Source organism: Contarinia nasturtii, unplaced genomic scaffold (assembly GCF_009176525.2).
Source record: "Contarinia nasturtii isolate CC-2019 unplaced genomic scaffold, AAFC_CNas_1.1 Cnas_scaffold_493, whole genome shotgun sequence".
In the NCBI taxonomy this organism is placed as follows: domain Eukaryota; kingdom Metazoa; phylum Arthropoda; class Insecta; order Diptera; family Cecidomyiidae; genus Contarinia; species Contarinia nasturtii.
This window is the reverse complement of record NW_022197846.1, coordinates 1906238-1933228: the sequence shown is the minus strand read 5'-3', so window position 1 is coordinate 1933228 and position 26991 is coordinate 1906238. Positions and strand designations below refer to the sequence as shown.

Genomic DNA, 26991 nt, shown 5'->3' with positions numbered 1-26991 from the left:
AAGAATTATCTTCAATTTGAACGATGTTTTATTTTATTTTATTTTTCGCTTTTTCTTTCATGTAGTCCGCTCGGTGTGTGTGTGTGTGTGTGTGTGTGTGTGTGTGTGTGTAGAAGAGAAAAAAATGTATTGAAAATTATATGTCGGTGCGTCCTGCTGGATCAGGGTAATACGGAGAAATGTAGGAGTGAAAAAGAGCACGAATGTTCGAGAAAGTTTTTGTTGCATGCGTATACATTGTTGCATCGTATGGTGGGCATTCGATAAATAGCCGAAATAGAGCGCATTGTAATGTGATGCGAATAAAATAAGAAGAAAGGCGACGACGACGACGAAAATGTGTTTGTGCTTTCGTTTAACTGATAGCGATGTTGTAATCGAATTGACTGTCCATTAGCAAAGCGTATGAACGTTTCATGCATTTATTTGACTCGTTGTTATCGCATCAGTTAAATGTTCTTTCGCTCGATTTTTTTTTTCATTCGGTTGTTCACAATTTATGTATTCTTCAATTCATATTTCTTTCTGGTTGTAAATCATTTTGTTTATTTTGGTTTGGTGTGTGTCGCAATCGAAGTCTGATGAAAATTTAGTATTATTGGGAAAGCATTTGAACAACAACATATTTGAAATTGAAAGAAAAAAAAATTAAAAACGAAAACGAGAAAGGAGACGGAATTGAAAGAGAAAAAAAAATGTCAAGGCATCGTTTAAATTTGTTGAAATTGTTTGTGATTTTGTACAGTATTTGTGATGAGAGTTACTCGCACATTCGGCCACTTTATGAAGAGTTACAAATTAATCGTTCGATTGCCGAATATTTTCAAATCGAAGATACTCTCTGGACGGCCATTATGCGTCGCGATGAAAATACATTGGAATCAATTTGCAACGAACATAAAATTCGTTTAAATGAGAATTTATTTCAAAATATCATTGAACGAAATCGAATTGGTGTCGATTTGGAACTATCAAATGGACTGAGATTTCTCAACGATACAACAACCAATGTGTATAACATCATCAAATCTCGTGACTATGGCGGATTGATGCGGTAATCGATAATGCAATTTTTTTGTTTGTTAAAAATATAAGAACTATTCTATGTAATTGGTTTCAGGTATTCGGGTAGTCATCGAGTCAAAAATATTACCGATGCAATTCAAAAAATCAGTCGAGCAAGCATTTCATCGGATCTTTGGCGAGATTTAAGCGATGTATTTGTTGCACAAAATTAATTGATTTTTTTTTCTTCATTTGAATCTTGCTGCTATTTATTTATTTACTTTTTTTGGTAGGATGCTCGGATTTGCAAGCAGCATTATACAACGAATTATCAATCCGAACATCATATGCTTGTCGAAGTGTATAAGGATATTGAAACGAGCGTATTGCGTGGCTATATGGTTGTTCAGTTGGCCTACATGATACTTGGTCTACGCGATCGGGGTAAGGAGTTAAAGCCATTTTGCCCAAAAAAAATTTAATTTGAAAAGCAATCATTGATGTGGAATAATATACAATTTTCGTTTATGTGCTCTGTAGAAAAGTATCGAAATGAAGCCAGAGACTTGCATCTTAAGATTTTAGAACATAATAACAATTTTCGATCAAGCATCAAGGAAGTAATTTCAAATGCAAACCGTGACGTAATTTCATGCAGCCCAGACAACTATGTCTTTGGTATGGCAATCGTGTGACATTCATATCCATTTTGATGGAAAAATTAATTTCTTTTTCACTCCCATAGAATCGACGGAGTACGAAACGATAACTGGATTTTTACAAGGTTTTGTCGACAACGAAATAAATCTCAATGAACAGAATACATGTAAAAACACATGCGAAGATTATCGACTCACTCGACAATATGGTTGTCATAATGATACCCTTTGCGGTGTACCGCTCAAGAATCAACGCATCAACAAATGCAACGGCATTTTAAGAGACTGTGAATTTATCGGATCCGATTTGGAAATATGCCCATCGGTAAGTGAAATAGACTTCACACATTGAAGGATTGCATACGATGTATGTTTATTTATATTTAATGTATAGAGTGTGGAGATGAGACGTTACAAATACCTAAAATATGAGAATGGACGTCATTTGGGCGACAAGGGTGGTTGTGCTCAAGGCATTTCAGCCCATTCATGGACAGATTGGTTTGTTCGATGTCATAATTGTTTCTGCATATGCGATGAATCCGACAATGCATCCGATCGATATTTTAGCTTGAGAGAGGTGGTCTCCGACATCGAATCAAATCAGTAAGAAGCAAAACAGTTTGCAAATTTTCCAAACAATTGAATTTTGCTTTTGTTCATTTCAGCATTGTAACCGGAATTCATATTGCCAAACCAAACCGAATCGTTGAATTAGGTATTATTATTATCATTATTTTTGTTCTGTTTTTGTTTTCATCTATCTTAAATTAAGGTAGACACACATACAGATATGATTGTTTTTTTTTTTTTTTTTTTTTGAACGGGTAAATAGTTGTTTCGACACGAAAGCTCCAATCTTTTGGCCGTTTGAAACCGACCAATAACTACTTTCACTACAATTACCCAACATGGACGCGGTCGCATCCGAAGCTCAATTTCAACGATCCGGATTTAAAAGAGGGCATTGATTATCATAAACTAACATATAAAAATCGTTCGATAAATTTCGATACAATAATATTGCCACAAGGTCATATTGTCACTGGCGTTCGATTTGCATTGCACAACGGCCATTTGCGTTTGGAGGTTGTTATGATTTATACTTATCTTTCTCTACTTTTCTTCTACACACAGAGACATTTTACAAAGAAAACTAGATGGCATGTCGTATAAAATTTGGAACTTGATGACAATACATATAAAATTGTATTTGTCAATATAATCTTCATGTAAAATATCGTTTTTGTGTATTCTCTCTTGTGCGGATCTTCTTGAAAAGACAAACGAAGAAGAACCACACAAAGAAGAATACACAAAAACAATATTTTGTATGAAATTATATGAACAACGTTATCGTACAATTCTATACGGAGTGTCAACTAGTTCCGAATTTTATACGACAAGCCATCTAGTCTTCATTGCAATATTTCTCTGTGTGTAATGGTCCCAATCAAATCATAAATTCAATTTATCATTTTAATATTTTATTCTCTTACAAAAATGCCAAGTGTACACAGTTTTATCCGTTTCTATAAATACCTAATTACTTTGAACCTTTTCGCGTCGCTCTTCTTCCTTTTTTCGCTGATTTTGATAATCAATCATGTTTTTCCGTCTTCTTTCAAATCGGAGATAGTTCTTCAAAACTGGACAAAGACCGGCTCATCTTCGTAATAAATTACCAATTAATTTTTGCGCACAAATAGCTTGTTAATACCTTTACCTATCGTCTCCGGTCTTGTTTACTATTTTGACTTGGTCGTCGACTTCGTATTCTTTTCTCTTCGCTAATTTCGCTAATTTATTTTTCTTAATTGTTACTTATTTGACTACGTTATCGTACAATTCATTCGTTAGTCTCTCAAGCGATCTTTCCAACTCATCCGTCACACACCAAGTGTCTTGCTCACGTCCTTTGACGGTTCGACGTGTCGCTTCACATTCCTACTTGTTTCATTTATGGCGTGTGACTGTCAACTGTTATACTTGGCAACTTTTCATATTCATTTGGACCTTTTTTAACCGTTCTATTCATTACATTTTTCCTTTTTTTTATTTTAAATTAAAATCCAAAAAAAGGTGCGAGCAACCGAATTCGATTTTGAAACTGGCACACTTATGAATTTAGCAAATAGCACTTGGTATGCCAACGACAATGGTGGTCGTTTGGAAATTTATTTGAATAAACCAAAACCAATTGGATTGCATGGTTATCCGATAATCAATAACATTCCCGACTCGTATGTGAAATTTACGCCAACCGACAAAGAAGCTGATGCATCACAAACAATTGTTCCTTATTTAGAGACACAAAAAGTCGAACCAATCATACCAGTTCCCCTTTCTGGAGTTGGACTCTATTACAAGGGTCGACAAGGCCATGGTAAACAAATCAATTGATTCAAATTTTTAATTTTTTTTTCAACATAAAATGCTTTTGTTCACATTGCAGGCGGTGTTATTGCACCGAAACTCGTTGTTTACAATTTCGAAAGCATCATTTAATTGAGTGCTCTCTTGCATCGTCATCAAAAGATGATTTTTTTTTTGTAAATCAAGTCGCAGAATAGATACAAAAACAACATTTTGGCGTTTAATACATTTTCTCATTTTTTTTGTAACTACCATTATTGCCATAAATCATTTAATGAAATTAAACAAAGATATCAGAATTTTTGGCATTGAATTTCATTGCCAGACTCATTTATTCTGGCATGAAATTCAAATGAAAACATTTTTTAAACTCTGATTCAAGTGTTTGTATCATTTAAGTTTAAATAAATGGATGGAATTAATCCGACGCGCCAGAAAAACATTTTTTTTTCACCATTGCTTGTTTTACATTTTCGACTTCATTGCAGCAGTTTACAAAACTTAATGGATCAAAAAACAGTAAATTGCATACAATTAACAACTGAGAGCATATTTGGCTGGATTTTTTTTGTTCCTTGCACATAATTTTTGTTTGTGGATGTCTGTGGCAAGGCAATGCACAAATGAAAACGAAACAAAAAAAAATTGTTTTGAATTTCAAAAATCTATTTCGAAGTATTTTCGCTCAACAATTCAATACACATGAAAAAAGAAAAAAAAAACTTTTGTTGCAATTGGAAGTTTGCAAGAGAAAAAAACACCATGTTTGCATTATAGTAAGTACAATGTAAATGCCTAGTGTATGTCTGCGAATACCACTCATTGTGCCGAATTGAAAGGTGGCAGGGGTGGCGCAAGGCATAATGGAACATAGAGAGTGTTTTCTTTGATATGCAAATAAGTGATATGCATTTATGTTGTTGAGAATTATTACCGTGTACGGGCAAAAGTTTCAATTTTTCCACCGAAAGACGCATTGATGATAAGAATGGAGGGTTTTCAACTAAATACAGCGCATTGAAATTACTTCAGATTGTGTTTTCGAACGAAATTCGGCTTTCAAAAAGTTGAACAAACCAAGGGCAGAGAGAAAGAGAGAAACTACGTCAAAAGAAAACAAAAAATGTATCATCGGTGTATTTCGGAAAGAATAAGTTTTACTATCAGCATTGTTCCTGTATATGTAGACACTTTCCCAAAATATGCATAAAAAATTAGACAACTATAATATCGTCTTTCGTCGAAGACGACAAAAACATATAATAAGACAGACAACATCTATGACAAAAATAGAACTTTTTTTCCAACTTCTTACTTTATTGTACAAACATTAATTCGATTTTCTACTTCTACATTTACTCTGAATGGATCGGCTTAATTTAAGAATATATGATGTATGCAGGCTATGTTGTCAACATCGGTTGCCGTTATTATTGTTATTTGCTCTCTCCTAGTCTCTCCATCCCTATTAATATAATGAAAATGAATGCAACAAGCGATAATTTAGTCTCTATCATGTTTTTTATTTGCTTTAGTCTGTCTTCAAACCGAATACAGAGGCGCAACAAAATTTATTTATTTTCAGTGTTATTTTAGTTCGATAGCATAACAAGTTCGAAATATGTTCAATTGATAATTGAAGTAGTGTATAGTGTTTGTTTGTTCATACCATATACGTCATTAAAATCTATATTTCGTGTATTCATGTGCACGCGCGCAAAAAGCAAAATGTATAACTCAATAAATTGCATCGTTGTGATTGCATTTGTGAATATGCAGTTGTTGTGTTTGCCACCCGTTGACAGTGCCATCGATGCTTTGGTCCAGGATTATTTGAATGCTGAGAAAAATTTATGGCATTTAGTGCGAAGTACCACAAATTTATACAAAAACGATGATACATTGGCCCATATCTATGAGACGCACGAATTTTTTATGGCCATGAATTTCAATGAAATCGGCCGATTCGATACATTGTCAAAACAGGAACGAAATATTTCACATGAAAATCGAATCATGGAACGGCATCTATGGCGCATTGTCGATGCTGTTCAGCATATCAACATAACAGCTTTAAATACACAACGGATTTTAAGTCACAATCAATACGAGTATTTGCCGAATATAATGAAAGATATCGCACAAAATATGCCAAAAATGCTGGCAACTCTTTGCAAATACACCGACACCAAGTTTTGGTTGTTTATAAAAAATGTAAGAAAAAAAAAATGATACCATTTTTGCATTCTATATGTATATGCGCGCGTGTGTGTTGATTATTGATTTTATTTTTATATTTTTAGAATTCACAAGTTTGCTACAAAGATGTTGTGCATGTAGCGTTAGAGAATCAAGCATTGGTCGAGTTTTACAACGAAATTGTTGCTGCAGCACTCAAATGCTATATGTTACTTCAGATGACTTATATGGTTCAAACGGCTACTGATCTCGGTAAACGAATGTCCGGAAGCTCCTTTTGCAACTTTTGAACAACAATTTTCACGCTGAAAACATTTTCTTTTTCTCAACTTACAGGTAACTTTAATGACCCGGGATATAAACTCCGAGAAAGTTTTTCATTCAATGTGACCGCCATTCAAAACTACGTGAGAATCGAATTGACAAACGCAAGCCATGCAATGTGGGCATGTGACTGAGATGATTTCACTGATCCGGGCATGGCAAACACTTTACCATCAATTTGTATCTCATTGTTATTTGTTTCTTTCTTTATAGTTCGTCTTTTGTTCTTGTCGTAGATTCTTTTATTGAGATATCAAGATTCTATCAGGGTTACATTGAAAACGAGATCAATTTAAATCCAGAAGGTAATTGCCGTCAAACTTGCGATGAATACACTGAAACAAAGCATTACCATTGCGCTGAAAACAGTTTATGTGCGAATTTACATGATCCGTCGCAACAATCGAAGCTGATTTGCCAAGGCACCATACGGAATTGTCAATATATTGACGGTAGTTTCAACATTTGTCCGACGGTACGGTATTTTGCTCTCATATTTCCTCATTAAATGTTCAATTGTTTGTGAACAAAAACTTTTGCATCTCGAAAAAAAAACAACGACATCTGAAAAATATTCACTCGCATTCATATGAAAACAGGAGGAAGGCTCGATGCAACGTTACAAATTTCTCGTGAACGATGACGGAAGTGTATTTGGCGGTGAAAAAAATTGCAATCATTTGCATACTATTAGAGCGAAATCGTGGTGGAGTTGGTACATTGTAGCAATTGTTTTTGTTACTGTGAAGAGACATTTGGAAAACATTCCGACAGATACTTCAGTCTTTGGTCCGTCGTTTCAAATACCGCCGCGAACAAGTGAGTGTACAGCACAGTTTACAAAGTTCATATATAATGTTTTTCTTTAAATGCCGTTTTAGAATTATAACTGGCGTTGGCTTTACAAAACTCAATCGTATCGTTCAGTTGAAAATTATGGAAAGCGAATTGATGCCAAATGGCACAATTGAGGCGACACATTTGAATAACAGTAGTTGGCACACGTCCAACACATTTTCGATTGACGACGATGATGTTGAAGAGGGTGTTGATTTTTATCAAATGTCATGGTTTAATCGATCCATCGATTTGGACACTGTTTTTGATGCTGACCGAGTTGTGACCGGCGTTCGGTTTCGTGTTTTCAATTCACATTTACGCCTTGAAGTGCGTGTCACAAAGTTTAACTACCAAACTGGTAAATTAATCGATATTGAACATAGTGAATGGATTTCGAACAATGCAACCGAGACGAAAAAATTAATCGAACCAAAGCATCCGGATCGTTCAACTCGTTCCAAAGAAAAATCAATACCAATTCAGGGAAAGAATTATTATGTAAACTTTCAGCCGACTGATATTCATAAAGATGTTGCCCAAAGCACAGTACCGTTCATCGATACGACACCAATTGTATCCCGAAAACCATTAGCCGGCCTGGGATTGTATTTGAAAACACAAAACGGATACGGCGGCTTCATTGGCGCAAAGCTTATTGTATTCGATGCATCGTTAGACATGCTACCAATTAATAATTTTTAACGCCATTCCTTTTTTTAAGAAAAATATTAATACAATTTGTTGTATGTTTGTAAATCTTTTTTTATTTTATTTTGAGAACGCTTACAAATAAAGAATATATATATAAAAGGTTGTATGTGGTTTAAATTTTGCGAGAATCATAACTTATAAGTTTTACAGCAATAAAACCGCCGAAACCATCTTCGCCCTTGTAGTATAAGCCAGCACCTGAAAGTGGATGTGGTTCGCTCGCTTCTAACGGCACCGATTCAATATACGGCACCGTTAGCTGTGCGAGATCCTTTTTTATGTCTGTCGAACGGAACTGAATGAATTTATTGTTCGAATCAATTCTCGGTTGTATATTATTCGGCCATGTTGGCGAATCTGGTGCATCGATAACAATTTCATCTCGATTCTCACTAATTAAATTATTGATCCATTCGCTTTGTTCTAAATTTTGTAGTTTTCCACTTTCGTAATCGAATTCGGTGGCACGGATTTCCAAATGCAATCGATTGTTATGAACCTGAAATCTAACACCGGTCACCACTTTATTCATCGGACATACGACAGCATCTAAATTGATTGACCGATATTCTTTTGTCAATGTAAAATAGTCGTTGCCATTTTTGCCATCATTTAAAAAGTCCATGCTATTATTTTTCCAGATTTGTGTTCGTCGTAATGTGTCATTGACTTTTCCAAATCCAAATAGTTCACGCTCGGAAATGCTGAACTGAATGACCCGATTTATTTTCCGTATCGCAATTCCAGTCACAATTCTACAAATTAACAAAAATTAAATATCGAGAGAGCGAGATAGAGATAGGTAGAAATGAGATCCATTGTCAAAGTAAAATAAGAATAATTACTTGTTAGCACCAATATCGGATGACACGTCCGATAAGCTAAAATAGCGATCCGATTTTTCACCCGGCTCATCACAAAAGCAGAAGCAATTACCGCATTCATTTGGTAACCGCTCGGATCTCGTTGCCAGCTCGGTTTGTTCGGCTTTGAAACATAATACATTACGACCGTTCATCGAACCATTTTTAAATGTCACATAATTGTAACGTCGATTTTGCCATTCATCCTTCTGTGATGTGATGTTCAAACAACATTATTAACAGCATTTGAACAGAAATGAAAAGAGAGAGAAAAAAAAAACACGAAAGGAAAAAAATGATGTCGATGAGATACAAAAACGATGTGAAAATGAAATTAAGTCCTCAGTGAATGATGACATTTTCGAAATTGAATTTATCGAGCGAAAAAAAAAAACACAAACAAACCACAAGGCAAGCAATTCCATTCGTTTCGATCGCACTACAATCGAATACATCGCCGGTGCATCTAGTGCGTGCAAAATTGCTGTGAGTGCACAACGTGTCATTTTGACATTGGTGGTTTTTGGTTGACTTGAAATCGCTGCATGTACCATCACAATTGTGTTCGCCATTCAAATTAATTTCATTATCAATGTAGCCTTGCATAAAGTTTGTGATTGACGTGTAGTAGATGGCTGTATCGACGAAATAAAGCGAAAACATGTTTTTATTATTCTCTCGTCCGTATTCAGTTTTTTTTCTCCCGTAAAATATATTAGATGTGCCATTCGAATGCGTGGGCGTGATACTGACTCATCATTGACCGAGCTCATACACACACACACACACACACACACACACATTTGATAATGTGTTGTGGCAATTTATTTAAAAGGTTTAATAGGTAGATGTGGTTAGTGCTTACGGCTATCTAAATATGGTGCAGGATTGCATTTCCATAGCTCGAGACTGGCTGCGTTCAGCATATTTTCAATGATATGCCGAAATTCCGAATATTGCTCCAGGTAAAATTTACGTTCGACATTGGCTTCGTCATGTAAATTACGATGCAGCGATAATGATATCAACATATAAGCCAATTGACTCATGGCATAGCTGCGAAGCAACGATTTACCAACATTTGCATAATATTCACGTACCAATTGTGCCTCGGATATTACATAGTTGACATATCGAATGCAGCACTTTGCTTCCTGTTGTCATCAACCCACATAAAACAAAACAAATAAATTAAAAAAAAACGGTTAATTTTTATGCGTTTGACCAACATACGCATGCATATCTACCGTTTGAATTTGTTGAAAAATGTCATCTCTTTGATTGACCGTAAGATCGAATAAACCGCGATTGTTCTCTTTCAATCGTTTAAACATTTTATCACTTGTCCACAGCTTCAACTCCAATGGATTGTAGTGTATTTGTTCGGCTCCATCGAATAGATATCGATAATTTTCGTCGAGAGTATCATTAATATTCGATAAATAATCGCGAAAATTCTCAATATTATACAATAAATATGACCGCCAATAGCTGTTGCTTTCAAATGTATCGCCAAAAAATATGTACCGATGGACCTTTAGTGCGTCGAACGTTGTTTTATTGACACCATTTTCATCTGAATCGGTTAGAACTTGATCGATTTTTTGCCATAATTTCTCCTCACTCGATAAATATTCCGTTTGTAATTCGGAAATTGTTCGAGGTCTCGTAGTCACATCATTTTGTGTAGTTACAATGTAAAATTGTCCAACGATAGCGATTATCAACAATGTAGCTTGCATTCTGTTTTCTTACTGATGTCTTGAAAATTCAAGGGAATTTTATAAAAAAAACAACACACAAAATGAAAACAAATCACAAACAAACACTTAATCACATCGAAATTTCAGCACAGAAAATATATCACGTTCGCTCAATATTTCATGACCAACTAAATACACTGGCGATAAATACACTGCGCTGAAACACTTAATTTTTTTTTCTTTGTGTTTGGACTTTCGAATGCAATTTTTAGTACAAACAAAACCGCATTTTAAGCAGAAATTATTAAAAGCTTGGACAAATGTGCGAAAAATAGAAACGATTCGCAAGTACGATATGCGAATGAGCGAGAGAAAAACATATCAAAGCTGAATGGGAGCTATCACATGGATTTGCAATGTATTGGCTACACATTTATTCAACAAAAAAAAAGAAGAAAACATCAACTTTGTGTTTACGTACGCACACACACATGCGAACGGCAACTGTCAATTGAGCTGTTTCTCTCTATTTTCACCTAGGTGAAGCTAATACATTGAACAAGCATATCGATTACATTGATATGTATGGCATATGTAAACATATGGGCTTTTGACATTTATTTGCATAATTAGCGATTCAAATGAGAGCGATCCGGTGCCGATGTGTGTATCATCTACCACACTATATAATACGCTATAAATGACGACAGACTATATTTATTATAATGGAAATGCAAACACAAAGACTTTAGTTAATAGCCGTAGTGGTGAGAGTGGCTAATAGTGCGACTGTGTCGATTAAAACCAGTAAAAAAAGAACATATTTCTCATATAAAGCGATTTAGTTGTGGATATAGCTTCTCTCACACACACACACATACTGATGCCATGCCACATCTCTCTCTCTCTCTCTCTCTCTCTTTTTTTTTCTTTCTCTGTGAGCAAAAAACAGTTTACACACAAATCAAATGTGATGTAATATTCCATGCACGTAAAACATGATTCATTGATATGAACGTGCTGTGTGCTGATTGTATTGAAATCACTCATCCAGTGACTTCATAATAATGGTGCATCACATCAAATATGCCTTTTATGTCGGCTAGGTCGTCCCAGTTGCAAGGACATTTGGGATTCACACACGCTTCATTAGTGCTTTTTGCGCGCTTATGAATTGTGAAAACAACAACATCTTCTCTTTTTTTCAGAAGAAAAATGATCTCATTGCCACATTAAATGAGTGTAAAATAATAAATAATTAGAATATAAATGCGTTTCGAAGAATTTGATAAATATGTATGTCGTTGCACCATTCTAGCATTTATTTGTTGGTTGACGCAATTCTTTCATGTCAACACGAGCCCAAATAACGAGGCCAGTGAATATGAAAAAAAAACCATGGTGTACATATTCATTCTTATCGACAGAGAGCTAGAAAGAGAGAAAGAGAGAGAGAGAGAAAAACGAACATATTTTTTTCTTCTTCCTGAAATAAATTACTGTCAACAAACAGCGTAAAGAAGATGGAATTCATCGGAAGTGGTCAGTAGTAGAAACGGCGAACAAAAAAATTATAACTAATAGCGATAATTTCATAATATATGAAACTTTCATATACGCACATTTTGAGGAAATGACACAATGTCGGGCCACGAATCATATGTATGATCTAATCGCGAGCTTTGATACTAAAACATTTTTTAGAATTTATTTTCATTCGCATCGTTAAGTATTTGGTTTGAAGCATAAAATAGATGTGTGCGGTCGAATAAAGTCAGTTGGCATAGCCAAAAAAAATTTCAATATCAAATTTAAAACGTAATAGAGTAATAAACGTAATCATTTGTTTACCCGTGAGCGCAAAATTATCTTAATATTTTTTTTTTTTGGTTCCGTTGTGTAGATTTGATGTCTTTGTCTCACTTTCTCGCTCGCTTATGCTTGTTATTGAGATTTAAACGGCCATAGCAAATATATCATATTTATTTTTTGTGAGTATTTGATATGTATTAGGTCATTCTTTTCCTTTATTTAAACGATTAAACGGTTTCACTTTCATTGCAATCACAAATGAAGCTGAATGTAGAGCACTTATATTCAGTAAATTGTTTGTTTCTTTTGTCTCATTCTTTAGTTTGTGTTCGAATTTACGTGATTAGAAATCAGTTGTGTGCGTGAGTGTTGTTTTTCCAAACAAAAAAAAAAGCGAGAAGAATGCATTTGCCGCAAAATCCTGTGATGGCACCATCGCTTTTAGTGATGTTGATGATATTACACAGTTGTAATTCGTCACCTTATTCACAACTTACAGATGTCGATATTGCAATCAAGAAATTTATAAGTAATGAGCAACGCTGGTGGAGTGATATCAATGCATCGACCAATCAAACCGTGATAAATGCAACGCTCGAGAAATTGTATAAAGATTTGGATGTCACATTAAATCTGGCTGATGTTGGAAGTGTTGGTGTTGTGACCACCATAAATCCCGAATTGGCCGAAAAAATCGAAAACATCAAACGCACACAACGTCAATCGACCAAATGGTTAACGGAGAAAAATTATCAATATGCACTTACCAATTGTGATCACATTTTACAAACCATACCGAATACATTGAGTGAAGTGTTTGATCTTACAAAAAGGCCCGATTTTTTAGCCTATTTACGAGATAATTCCGATTTTTGTCAAACAAATAAACGATTCGTGACGGCTGGCGTTGAGGATCTTAATCTTCAGAATGTGGTCATGGACTTTTACATTACCGTTGCCGAAACACTGACCAAAGGTTATATGACATCACAAATGGCATACATGGTTCAAGGTGCAAAGGCACAAGGTTCGATTTCATTAAACGATTTACCAATTAGCTTTTTGTGTTAATGTTTGTGTGTTTGTTACAGGAAAAAAATATCAACGCAAATCGACCGAATTACAACAAACATTCAATTCACAATATCAAACGCTTGAGATGAATGTTCGATCGATTGTACAGAATTTTAGTGGGGAAATTTGGTAAGTTTTATTTACACTTTTTTTTGAATGTGAAATCTCTCTATTCTTCTTCTTCTTCCAAAAAAAAGGAATTGCGACGACTTTTCAAAGGAATGTAAGTTGTATGCAACGCACTTCACGCATAAGAAATTTATTAACAAGATTGTTGCCAATTCTAAACACAGATTCGTATGCCGAAATTACAAACTTTATCCAAGGCTACGTTGACAACGAAGTGAATTTCAATCAAGATGGAACATGTCGAAAGACATGCTCGGATTATCAACAAGTTGAATACCATGTGTGCCGAAATCACACTCTCTGCATTCTTAATTATTTGGATAAAAATAAAACACGTTGTGATGGTGAAATTCGATCATGTCGGTTCATTGAATCGGATATGACAGTGTGTCCAAATGTACGTACAAACAACGTGCTGTCCGTCCTCGTGTGTTCCGTGGCGAATTTGAGTTTTTCTTTTTCATTTTGTTCCAGGAGGATGATCAACAGATGACACGTCGTTATAACTATATTCGTTATAACAGTGGTTTAATGCTCGGACAGCCGCAACACTGTCAAAATGAAGTGAAAGCAAAATCATGGATTCGATGGTTTGTGTCGTGCAGCTACTGCTTTTGCTACTGCGATCATGAAAATCAATATTCGGATCGGTTTTTCTCGTTAAGAGAAGCGGTTAGCGATATTGAACGAAATAAGTATGAGCATCTTTCTTCAATTCATCTCTTTCAATGTTTAACTTTTCGGATATTTTTTTAGAGTTGTAACTGGCATTCGATTGTTTAAGAGAGATCGTGTCATTCATCTATTCATTTCACAACGAACGATTGGAAGAAATGGCAAGATTGATGAATCAAGTAGCTCAGATGATGCCGACTATCTGGGTGACTATAATTTTGTAATTGGAGAAGGTCAACCAGACATCGATTACCATCGATTGACTTGGAATAGTCGTGGAATTGAATTGGACACAATACGAGCACAAAAAGATGAAGTTGTCACTGGTGTTCGATTCCGAATTCAAAATAATCGGATACGCTTTGAAATTCGTAAATACAAAATAACAATAATGCACCAATTTGATTTGATTTGTGTAATTAAATGAAATAATTTATTTGGTATAGGTACGACACCTTATAATAGAGAAAACGGACTTTTATCACGTGAAAGCAAGAGAACGGTTTGGCGTGGAAATAACTATCACGATAAAGAGAAAATACCAAATGATGATCTTGATGTGCCAACACGTTCACCGAAAAAATCGAAACGTGATCGAAGCCAAAACAAATATATTGAATTCACGCCAACCGATATTTACAAAGATATTGCACAAACAACCGGTACGGGCTGGACTTATTTTAAGTAATTAACGTTCAAATAAACGTGTTCATTGCAATTTTTTTCCATATTTCTTAATAGTGCCGTTCATCGATACGCAACCGGTCGAAGCGAAAATCCCAAAACCATTACGTGGAGCTGGTAAACATTTTTTTTAAATAAATAAATAAATCAGAATTAATTAAATGGTTGAATGAACAAAAATTTGATGATTTTCAGGCTTATACTACAAAACGACGCCTGGTTACGGTGGTTTTATTGGACCATTAATTATACTCCACGATGATTACTAATAATAATTTTCATGATGTACAAAATAATTAAACATTTTGTTCGTTGCACTTTCGAAGAACACCTTTTTTCGTATTAAATTTAAAAGTCTCAATGTTTTTTCGTTTTATTTGTGTTTTTGGTCGCAGCTTTTAAGACGATTGGCCATTGGGGCGTTTGTCATTCGAAACATGGTGCCATAAATATATCATAAATATTCATTGTTGTATCTTTCATTTGCACTATGTGTAGCTGTTGATACGATGTGGCTTTATGTCATTTTTTATGACTAACTAAACCGAGCCACTACTTAAACGCTTTTATTACTATGTTTAATGGCAAAATAAATTGAATGATCGCACAAATGAATTTCGCAGAATTTCGTTTAATTTTCTGCAACACATTTGCTTAATTTGTGTGCTCGCTTCTGGTTGCTTTTTTCGAATTCTTCTTCTTCATTTTTTTTTTTCAGTAGCAATTTTCTGACCGAATCACGCCCAGACTTATACTATGTAAATCATTTGTTTTGGTATTTTTCGTCGTGTTTGTTGATTATACATCGGTGAAAACATGACATGTGTGGACTTCAAACTCACTTTGACCATATATTCATTCTCATTTAAGGCGTCCAACAAGTAAGTATGCGATGACACATGCGTGTGTACTTATTTCGGACAATTTTTTTTTCTCTCTCTGTGTGCTGGTCATTAATTAAGGTTACTCTATTTTGTTGTTGTCAGACATTTGAAAAATGCATTTTATTTGGTTTGGCGTATTTTTATTGCTGACGAATGTGCTTGGCGATCAACAAATTCTCATTGATAAATTCACCAGTGAATATTTTCCGAAAGAAAAAGCATTATGGAAAAAAATCGATACACAGCTCATATTGCTGGATCGTGGCAGTTTACTCAATGAAATCTATCGCGAGCATTCACGTATACTAAGTGATTTTGGTGAAAATAATGAATTCGGTGAAATTAAAGTGTTGAAAAGTTTAGGCGTGCAGAAATATAGTAGACTCATCAGCACCGTACAAACGATTACTTCAAATGTGAAAAATATTAAAGAGCATTTGGCTAAAGCTGAATACACCAAACTAGTTGATTTGGCCAAAAATGCCGCTAACCAAATACAAAACTCGGCCAATGACTTACATAATATCATCGGAAAACGATCGTTTTGGATTGATTTAGTTGATGTAAGACACTCTTTTTCTTGTTTTTATATTACGAAAAAAAAAATGTTTGAATTAAAATGTAAAAATTATAATCGAAGGGCAATGGCGAATCGTGCCTATTGGGCGATGTAAGAAACAGCAATGAACTGGTTTTTGACGTATACAAAGAGCTATCGGCGATCTCACTGGAAAGTTACATTAATCTTCAATTGACGCACATGATTTTAAAAGTGACCCAAGAAGGTAAGCACTAAACGGTCACATCAAAGTGTAGTTTAGGTGTTAATTACACTTTTTCGGTCTTTTTTTTTATTTTTAGGCGGTGTCACACAACTCAGAGCAGATGATGTGCGAAAAACATTCTACGATGGTTATGTTCAAACGCAAAATACGGTGAAAGATGTTTTGAAAACTGTTAGCAGCAAAAAGTGGATTTGTGATAAGCGAAATTTTCCAAGTATGTTAGCCGTGCATATAGGCATTAAAAAAACTAATATGAATATTTTTTGTTCGAAAAAATAATTAGTCATCTATCATCAAATTAACCGGTTCATCCAGGGCTATGTTGAAAATGAAATCAATTTGAATGGTGAGCAAAGCTGCAGCCAACACTGTTCCGACTATAAAAATGCGCACAGTTTTGGTTGTGCCGAAGGTACATTGTGCGCTGAATCACACATCGATCAGGCTAGCACACTATGCAAAGGAACAATTTACAATTGTGCTGCCATGGATGACGAGCTTACTGTTTGTCCGGTACTTTAATTTCGATGCCTCACCAAACACTATGATTTCTTTTATGTTTGTTCTATAATTTTTAGTCGTTACAAAAACTGAGTACACGACGATATGACTACGTACGCTCTTCAAATGGGAAAACCTTTGGAAAATACGATAACTGTTTACAAACGGCTCGAGTAAGTTTTATGACATTTTTGTAATTAACAAAACACGCAAAAAAAACACACACACATCACAAACAATTCTAACGTGAAAATGATTATTTTACCATCCAGGTTAGATCGTGGAGAAAATCTATCTGGCTAAATAAGTGTTCAAATTGTTTCTGCTACTGTGATGAGCGCAGCGATAAATCGGATCGATATTTTAGCTTGCATGATGTCACCGCAAACATTCAGGAAAATCGGTAAGAAAAAAACAAACACACACTAAACAACTAACGACTTCTGTTTAACTTCGGTTGTTCTATTGCTCTCCATCCCTCGACTTTTTGCAAAAACGTTTTTTTTTTTTTGCGTATCGAATAGAATCGTGACAGGTGTTGCAATCACGAAACGCAACCGAATGATACAATTTCTCATCGGTGAAAGTATATTATTGCCATACGGAAAACTTAATACGACAATTACACACGAAACCGGCGACTTAAATGTCAATAATCGATATGTTGGCCATCCGGAGTTTAGCATTGATAGCAACGATGTTCGAAATGGCATTGACTTCCATACACTTACTTACGAAAAGCGATCGATTAACTTAGATTCGGTTTTGGCACCGGCTGGTAAACTCGTCACTGGTGTGAGATTCCATGTTTTAGACGACGGTGTATTGACAATTCAAATTCGTTGCACTGATTTCGATTATCAAACGGGTGAGTTGAAGAAAAAACCGGAGGCTAAACAACAAGAATTTGAAAAAAATATCACGTATAAATTCGCAGGCAAATTGAAAAATCTGGACAAAAGCATTTGGATTCATAACGACGTAAAACTACACAGGGAAATACTTTTGGATGAACCCGACCACCCGATTCGTGGCACCAGACCCTTAGAGCCTGATTGGACACCAAATCAATTCATTAAATTTCAACCAAGCGATATTGGTAAAGATGCAGCACAAGTGACGGTCCCCTTTTTGGATGGCACATTTGTCGAGGGGATTTCCACACTATTGACTGGCATCGGTCTCTATTATAAAGGACAACCGCACTTCGGCGGAGCTATTGCGCCATATTTGGTTGCCTTCGACTTTGGATCATTGATAAATCCAATTCAAAATGTTTAAACAAAACAACTCAAATTGTAATCATTTCTTAGAATTGTTATTGAGAGAATTCAATTTCCGTTATGAGGCATGTGGCAAAATTAAAAAAATAAAATAAAATAGACAAATACCAAGCAAACAAACAACATCATTTTTAATCTGTATAAACGCAGAAGAAGTAAATAAGACGCTAAATGGTCATCAATTACACTAGAACCATCAAATCAACACACACACATCTACACAATTGCTCGATTTTTTTCAATGTGTGTTTGCGAATCATGACCTTCTGATATTCATTTCGAAGCGGTTTTGTGACATTTAACGATTGAAAAAAAAAAAAACAACTTTGTAAACGAAGAGGAAGGAAAAAATCAACAACAACAAGTACACGATTATGAATGGCTCTCACGCACGCAATGCCCCGGAACAGAGAGGCATTCGGGTGCCGTTTGCTATTTTTCACAATCTGCTTTTCTCACAGCAATATATGCATGCATATGTGTATGTCTGTTCTTTTTCCGTTTCGTTGTTTTTTAACTTTCGTCATTTCTTTATATGCAAAAAAAAAAAAACAGCGAGCGACGACAACAATTCAATGAAATTCCTGGCAAAATAAATTGTCTACAAACATACAACGGAATCGCAAAACAAAGCGACAACAAAACGACAACGAGACCAACAATTTTGATAACGAGAACCGATTCACAAATCAACATCAATTGATACAGTGTGGCACACACGCACACACATCAATCCGATCATCCAAGAATGATTTTTTAAATAAAATAGATGCTCGTGCCCGATTCACAATTAGTTTGATAATTCATTTCGATCGATTCTAATTAATTGACGAATCGCTCGCAAACGCAACATCAACGATAAAACCAAACCCAGTGTAATAATAATAATAATATTAGTCGTTGTGTAAAGAAAAATAAAGAATTCTGTTTTAGTTCCGTCGCTTTGACGTGCCAGCTCAAAAATGAGGTTAATGAATGCATTGGCGGCAATTATTTTAGTTAGTTTTGTGTCGGTGCAGGCAAATATTTTCACGAAACATGGACGAAATACAAACGTTCCGCCAACATTGTTGGATGTAATGCGACAACGATATTTTTCAACCGAAGATGCTCTTTGGCGTGCCATTACGGGTGGCTTGGAAATTTCACAAGTATTGCAGCAAATTCACAGTGGTCATCGTACATTTTTGAGCGATAGTTTTGCGGAGCGCTCTTGTTACTTTTCCACATTTGATCCGGATGAAAAGGTGCTCGACGATACGATTCGGAAAATCAATCAATCGGTCGCAACAACCATTGAAAACTACTTACATTCAAGCCGATCACGTTTCCGTGAAACCGATTCACTCGCAATAAGCGCCCGAAATTTCAATTTAACGTTTCAACTGGATAAATTATTTGAAATCACCGGCACCACCGATTTCTATATGACCATTCGAAGTGTAAGTTAATTTATACTGATTTTTTGTTTTGCGTTTTTTGTAATTTGAAGTTCTTTCATTTTATTCATTTATAAATTGCGCGCTTCTTTTTGATATATGCATATATTTAAGCCTGTTTACATCATTATTATCATCAATTCGAAACGTTTTAATAAGAAAAGCAACACGAACAGTAGAAGAAGAAAAAAAAACAATGAGAAATAGAGAGGAAACACACAGAAATATGGTAATCATCAAAATGATGCCATCGTTTATCGTGATGTGTCGATTCATTTTATTTTGTCTGATCTGGTTGTTGTTTTCTTCGTATTGTTCTCGGTCAAGCTGATTCAGGCCATGTTCCACTGAATTCTGACTGACTGTTTCTAATATTTTGTTGTTTTGAGAATTCCGAATGAAACATCAAAAACATGCATATTTATACTCGTCACATTGGATGGCTTTGCTCTATTCAATCAGTGTTATTCGGTCGACTCAGTCGATTGTGTGTGTGTAACTCTTTTTGTCGTTCTCAATTATTGTAGTGAAGAAAAAAAAATGTGTTCGTTGCGCAAAATGCAACTGCAAATTTCCGCATTAATATTATTGTTGGCGTTGACAACGGCATCGACGGTATCGCACACAAAAGGTGTGAACAAAAAAGAAGAACGATTAAAACCATCATCAACGTCGTCAACATTATCACCGTTACCGCCACCATCTGTAATAGAAGTGTCGCTAATTGATTCGATACGACGACACTATTTAGCACTGGAAATCGATTTGTGGCATTTAATGGACAGTGGCATCGATACCGCATACATTTTACAGCAAATGCATAACATTCATTTAACATTTTTTGGCGAACATTTTCGCGAATTCAATGTTACATTTAACGATTATGCAGTCGATCGACAAACTCAATTAATATCGATCATTGATACTGTCAATGGTTTTGTATCGATGACGACGAATAAATGCCTACATCAAAATCCATTAGAATTTAATGAAACCGCCGCCATTGAGATGGCTCAACGTCAACTCAATTTAACACATCAAATCGATAGACTTTTTACTCTGACCGAAACAATGGATTTCTATGAAACTATTAGAAATGTAAGTGATTTTGATTAGAAAAATACGCCACATTTCATGGCCGAAAAATATTTTGTGTGAGTGTTTTTTTTTTTTTTTCAAAAAGTTTGTGCGTCCTTCAATTGCGATAATACTTTACACACGCTACGAATTTTTTTTTTTGCTGCGTTTTCCGTCATAGCACAGGATGCAAGATGATCGGTTTTTTTGGGCAAATTTTGGCTGTTGTTTATTTGAGAGATTTGCTAAATATTTTTTCAAATCAGTCAAAAAAGTATAAGAGCACAGTACTTACTTCCAGTTCGGTTGTTATTCAGTAAAACACATTCCAACCAACAAAATTTATTACATTTATTTAGTATTTTGTCCTCAATTTGTGTTTATTTTGGTGCTCATTTAATTCAATCGAATCCGTACACGAAGTTTTTGAGCATTTTCATTTGTCACAAGAAAACATGACGTTATTTTATGTGCTTGGATTTATTTGTTTCATTTTGAATTCGATGTGTTCCGTTAATTCTGTCACAATGACAACTGAAATTACATCAATGGACGGTTCGTCAAACGAATATGTGAACAGTTCTTCCGCCGAATATACAGTCGTTCCGTACACTAATAGTGAACAAGAAATCAATGCAACTGTAGATGCTGGTTTATATAACACTTTATCGAATTTGAAACGTGTACTTGATGGTAAACCTATAGACATCGACGACGACACATCAACGCTGTCTGCAAATGGATTCACATTTATCAATCAAGTGAAACAACAATATATCAAATTGGAGCAGCTTGTTTGGGCTTTAATAGGCTTACAGCTAAATGCAAGCCAGTCTGAAATTGATTTATTCGAATTGGTTCGCATCAGCCATGAATTGCTACTCAATGGAAATTTACGGGAAAATGCGGTTGATTTGAATTTATTCGATGGATACGATGAACTTCTTTTTTATTCTATTCAAACGGTTAATGAGTCAGTTCAACAAGCTAAAAAAACATATTTAAATAATCCGGCATTTTTAAGCGATCCGGAAAACGAACTTGACATTATGGTAGTTGTTCAAGATCAGTTGGATTTGAGGAAAACACTGGATGATATTTACTACATTTCATCGAATGTAATTTATATGCAAAGTGTGAGTGTTTGTTTATTACAAAACAACGCTTAATCCTTGAACGCTCTTCATAGTTTAATCATTCTTTTTGTCATAATTTTTTGATAAGAAGCTTGCTCTTATTTAGTTTATTTCAATGAATAATTTTTGATTTTTTTTTTTTTTTTTTTTTCAGAAAGCACAACTTAAGCAATGCGATAAAAATGTGATGGTCATTAAATCGGCAAATCAACTCATCTACGAATATTATCACGATATTTCAATGGCTGAACTTAAGGCCTATGCACTTGTTCAATTGTCTTTCATGTTCTTTACTGTGTACAATCGAGGTAAGCATTTAAATTTAAGTTTTGCAAAATCAATTTTTTAAATTGTCTCTCTATTTTTATATTTTCGTGTATTTTTGTTTCGCAGGCAACTTCCGAAAACAGGCACAAGATTTGCGAGACAAATATTTAGACCGAACCCGTCAAACCCAGGATATTGTTCGACATTTGTTAGAAAATTCGAAGCGTGACATTTGGCGATGTGATCCAAATCACTATACCGTTGGAACATACGAAGAGGTCACAAACTTCTTACAGGGCTACATTGACAACGAAGTTAACTTGAATGAAGAATCAACATGCCAAAATACATGCGAAGATTATAAAGCAACGAAAAATTATCGATGCTTTGACGGAACTTACTGTGCACTAAAATCAGAGGGTGCCGAACGGGATCGTGCAACGTGCAAAGGAAAAATTGTCGACTGTCAATTCATGGGAAACGATTTAAATGTTTGTACAACGGTAAGTTTTTTTTTTGCTTTTTTGTAATGCAGTCGTGAAACAATTGAACCAAACTGATTGCAATTTGACCGTGCACAGCCAAACCAATTCTCGAGACGGTATGACGTACTTCACTATGATAATGGAAATATTCTTGGTCGAAATGGAACTGAAGTATATGAAAAATGCGCGGATGAATCAACACGGGTAAGGGCTATCCACTTTTCAAGTACAATATTCTTTATATTACAAGTTGAATGACACTCGGTGTGTGTGTGTGTGTGTTCCTTCTTTTATTTTTAAATATTATATCCCGAATTGAAATCTATAGATACAATCATGGACTCGTTGGGTGGTGAAATGTGCAAATTGCTTCTGTTTATGCGATGATCAAAAACATTCGGAGCGACATTTCAGTTTGCGTGATGTTGTGTCTGACATCAAGAAAAATCGGTATGTTTTACTATGATGATTATCTCTTTGATGTTAATGAGAAGAGTCCTTTGTGACAATTAATGCTTTTTTTCCTTGTTCCCCTTTCTCTCTTTTGTTGTTTCAATTCCCAACATTTAGAGTGGTGTCGGCAGTCGCTTTGAGGAAGTTCCAAGGCATATTTCATTTGGTGATTGTTGAACGTGAACTCAAACCATATGCAACGTTAAATGTAACAAATCCCACGTGGCATTTGTACAATGCCGTTGAATATTTTCATATTCATGATGCGCTTGTACGCGAGGGAATCGACTATCACACACTGGTAAATGTCAATTTTGTTATTGCCATTATGAAAAAAGAAAAATGTCCAACGAAATCAAATAATTGTTCGCTTTATTGTAGACCTGGCAGAATCGTTCAATTAATTTAGATACAGTTGAAGTGCCAACGGGCAAAGTGGTGACAGGTGTCCGTTTTCGTGTGTTTGATGGTGCAATCACATTACAAGTTCGAGCAACGGATTTCGATTTCATTTCGGGACAATTGAAAAATGTGGATCACAGTTTTTGGTATATGAATGATAACAGTGTAGAACGAACGGAAATACCATTAGATAGTCTTGACATTCCGACTCTATCACCCGAAAAATCGATTCCAAATGTATTGACGAAGCGGTTTGTGAAATTTGGACCAAGCGATAAATATAAAGATCTTGCCCAGACCACCATACCATTCATTGACAGTCAATTGGTCGAATCACACAATCCAATGCCATTGTCTGGCGTTGGTTTATTCTGGAAAGCATTTCCCGGTTACGGCGGTTTTGTAGCACCAAAAATTTTAAACTATAACTATGGTGCACATATTGGCGCCTTAAGCAAGTCCTAAGTCTGAAATCGATAACAAAGCGAAAACAAAAACCATATCCACCTACAAGCCGTAATTACAACCGGTAATAATTAGTCGAATAAGCCAAATAATATATTGTAATGACGGTGTTAACGAAAAATCGATAGAAAAAAACACAGGTATTATAGCACGGTCATTTTTTTATTTAAGTAATTCACCCAAAAATCATTTCTCTCTCTATACTTTTGTTTTATTCATTCCGACTTTGATTTTTCCGAATTGAAATTCGAGGGTTTCCACGCAAAAGAAATTCCAGCATATTGCGTTTTATTGCGAATTTTTTTTAGATCGTGTGCACTCAATAAAAGGGAGAAATAGTTTAATGCGAAGAAGAATAGGAAGTTGGGAAAGAGTAGACAGTTTAAATGAACCAAATAAGTTGAATAAATGTAGAGTTTTATGTAATAAGTCCAATAAAAACTGTTTTTATTTTTATTTTATTTTCACCCAAGTAGAACCCAATAAAGCGGGTCATGTAAATACTTAAAATAATTCGTTTTTCGTCGACGAATTGTTTGTCATTGTATTGCGTGCAACAATTACACGCCACAGATTATAATGGTTGCTTTTAAGGGTGCATGTGAATATTCAGCAATACCCGAGCACACTTCAAATAGAGTACCATAAAATAATTGACCCAATAGGTGAATTGCTGTTTCGTTTTTTTTTGCATGGAACCGTTTTTCTACTGTATTTAAAAGAACAATAAATATTCGCAGTGCTTTAAATGCACTCTTTCGTGTATATTTTTCATGTCCTAAACTGATATGCATTTTTTCAGCTTGATTTTGAATGTTGAATATAAAATTTGACATAAACGGCGCTTGTTTTCAACTGTTCAAACACGTACGTATGTTATCGATCAAATGGATAATTGCGGCCAGCTTATTTCCAGATATATTTAAACGTTTTTATCTTTTATATCTCGTTCTCGCTTGCCGCGGCTGTTACATTCGACACTGTGATTGGTAATAAATACAATGAGCCGCAGACAAATCGATTTGGTTTTGATAAAAATAGCGCAAATGTGTTTGCTTTCTGCATTTATAATGTAAATTTTTATGTGAATCGTATTATTTGCGGTAGGACGATAAATTTGATAGACTTCGTGCGCGCAGAAATCAAAAGCCAAAACATAATTTATCATTTGTAATTTGTTTTGTAATGGAAAATCTACAGTCAAAGTTGATAACCGATGTGATATTTACGCTTCATGTAAAGCAACAATTCGTTCCTTCTCTGTCTACCTCATCAATCTCTTTTAATGCATGATGCATCGAAGTTTTAAAGCTCTCGACGATGCCTTTAAATTCACACAGAGTATTTTTTACGGTGAACGATTGCAATGAAAAGTGTCTTGCAGAAAATGAATGACCATTTTTACAGTGTTTTATCTTGCAAACTGATAACTGGAAGCGTTCTTCTTCAACTCTTTTATTCTCTGCAGATGATAGAATTACGATAATTGTTTTTTTTACTTGAAAATGCTTCGCGTCGGATGGCATTCTGCAGTATTTTCACCGAAATAAACTCAACTTCAAATGAGAATTCAAATTGCTTTCGATAACAATACTTTGTATTCCCCCATCTATGGTTCTTAATTGATAAAGTTGAATAAATAAAAAGTTTCTGGTTGCAGGGTAGAATACTTACCACAAAGAATAGAGTGACATAGACAAGAATCAGTTTTACACCATCGACGTCGATGTCGTCGACAGCATCATCACAAAATCTAGAACAATCTCGATTGCTAACTCACTTCTATATATTTTCACCACTTTTTTTTTGTAGAAGAATATGCGTGCCGAATATCACAATTATCTTATTGCAAATTGGAAAAGTGGATAAAAAGTCGAATCAAATATAAATGTCGGTGATTACAGTGATACTCGATATTTTTTTGGGTTCAGGATAAAAAAGGGTCCAATTAACTTCGAGAAAGGCACGTCACATTTAGAGACAGGGAAAAAACTAAATTGCGTTTTTTTCGGTTCAATTTATTGTATATCAATTTGAATCAAATCACACATCTGAATCACAATATATTTTAAAAATGTTATTAGAAAGTCGTTAGTTCATTGCTTCAATTTTAGACACCAATTCACTTTGATAATTCTCTGGATAAAGTAGCAAAAAAAAAAGCCAAGCACATTCCATAAATTGGTGAAATTTTAGAATATTTACAAAATTCAAGCAAAAAAACAACAGTGAAAGCACTGTCCAAAGAAAAACTGCCATACGAGGCGATAGTGTTCGAGTATTGTGAGAGTTTTTCCTTTTTATTTAAGCGATTTAATGTTGACACTGCTTACACGCAGTCATGCACGAAACTAATGTCGATCTGATTGAGCTCTTCTGTTGTTAGGTGCGCTTTCTAATTATGTAGCCGTGTGCACGCTCGAAAAGAAATACACTTTTCTGATTCTCCTCGCTCTTTCGATCTCGCCAAGCTTGACTCTCTCGCTCGCTCTCTCGTGTGTTTATGTCACAACAAATACAATATCAAAAATGCATACTTTCCGTAATACATAAGCAACAGCTAAAGCTTCTCAGTTCTCATTTCAACAGGAGGTGGCCATGTGCCGTGCCATGCCACAGCATACATACATACAACCACACTGAAGCGCTCACTCACACACACTCATCCATATCAAATTGAACTTTCAACGATTTTCCATAGCTGCGTCATACTATTTTTTATACAAATTTTCTCGGCAATTTGATTCTCTTGTTTTTCCG

General features: G+C 35.1%; 7 protein-coding genes across 9 annotated transcripts in view; 5 read left to right on the top strand and 2 right to left on the bottom strand.

The window, feature by feature from the left end:
- The window catches only part of LOC116339050 (glutamyl aminopeptidase), a 62219-nt gene extending 35657 nt beyond the window's left edge, over positions 1–26562 (bottom strand). Inside the window, exon 1 of the mRNA XM_031764661.1 lies at positions 25906–26562. The gene's annotated coding sequence lies outside the window, so the exon portion shown is untranslated. The remainder of the gene's footprint in view (positions 1–25905) is intronic.
- On the top strand, positions 504–4480 carry LOC116339054. Its single transcript, XM_031764674.1, has 10 exons — positions 504–1054; positions 1121–1217; positions 1299–1449; positions 1546–1683; positions 1751–1989; positions 2059–2270; positions 2333–2382; positions 2500–2753; positions 3747–4050; positions 4120–4480. The coding sequence occupies exons 1-10, from the start codon at positions 696–698 to the stop codon at positions 4170–4172; spliced, it is 1857 nt and encodes a 618-aa protein (XP_031620534.1). The 5' UTR covers positions 504–695; the 3' UTR covers positions 4173–4480.
- On the top strand, positions 5769–7452 carry LOC116339330. Its single transcript, XM_031765151.1, has 6 exons — positions 5769–6254; positions 6344–6491; positions 6576–6689; positions 6800–7038; positions 7163–7382; positions 7445–7452. Exons 1-6 carry the CDS (start codon positions 5769–5771, stop codon positions 7450–7452), a joined length of 1215 nt encoding a protein of 404 aa, XP_031621011.1.
- Positions 6176–8175, top strand: LOC116339056. The gene is made up of 4 exons (XM_031764677.1): positions 6176–6254; positions 6344–7038; positions 7163–7382; positions 7445–8175. The coding sequence occupies exon 4, from the start codon at positions 7500–7502 to the stop codon at positions 8103–8105; it is 606 nt and encodes a 201-aa protein (XP_031620537.1). The 5' UTR covers positions 6176–6254; positions 6344–7038; positions 7163–7382; positions 7445–7499; the 3' UTR covers positions 8106–8175.
- On the bottom strand, positions 8169–11009 carry LOC116339053. Its single transcript, XM_031764673.1, has 5 exons — positions 10225–11009; positions 9843–10131; positions 9383–9612; positions 8960–9186; positions 8169–8869 (listed from the first exon to the last, which is right to left on the bottom strand). Exons 1-5 carry the CDS (start codon positions 10717–10719, stop codon positions 8227–8229), a joined length of 1884 nt encoding a protein of 627 aa, XP_031620533.1. The 5' UTR covers positions 10720–11009; the 3' UTR covers positions 8169–8226.
- On the top strand, positions 12729–18643 carry LOC116339329. Its single transcript, XM_031765150.1, has 18 exons — positions 12729–13519; positions 13584–13695; positions 13764–13789; positions 13860–14092; positions 14170–14390; positions 14452–14741; positions 14817–15032; positions 15112–15171; positions 15250–15320; positions 15925–15935; positions 16054–16501; positions 16579–16723; positions 16800–16937; positions 17007–17236; positions 17302–17397; positions 17497–17627; positions 17749–18092; positions 18162–18643. The coding sequence occupies exons 1-18, from the start codon at positions 12895–12897 to the stop codon at positions 18503–18505; spliced, it is 3741 nt and encodes a 1246-aa protein (XP_031621010.1). The 5' UTR covers positions 12729–12894; the 3' UTR covers positions 18506–18643.
- Positions 19238–24984, top strand: LOC116339051. 3 transcript variants are annotated; one of them, XM_031764672.1, is made up of 7 exons: positions 19238–19949; positions 22314–22467; positions 22553–22929; positions 23008–23115; positions 23240–23361; positions 23482–23665; positions 23746–24984. In XM_031764672.1, the coding sequence occupies exons 1-7, from the start codon at positions 19470–19472 to the stop codon at positions 24229–24231; spliced, it is 1911 nt and encodes a 636-aa protein (XP_031620532.1). In that variant the 5' UTR covers positions 19238–19469; the 3' UTR covers positions 24232–24984. The 3 variants fall into 3 exon arrangements, with proteins under 3 accessions (XP_031620532.1, XP_031620531.1, XP_031620530.1); XM_031764671.1 differs by lacking the exon at positions 19238–19949 and adding an exon at positions 20421–21044; XM_031764670.1 differs by lacking the exon at positions 19238–19949 and adding an exon at positions 21536–22159.
- Positions 26563–26991: the final 429 nt, after the last annotated feature.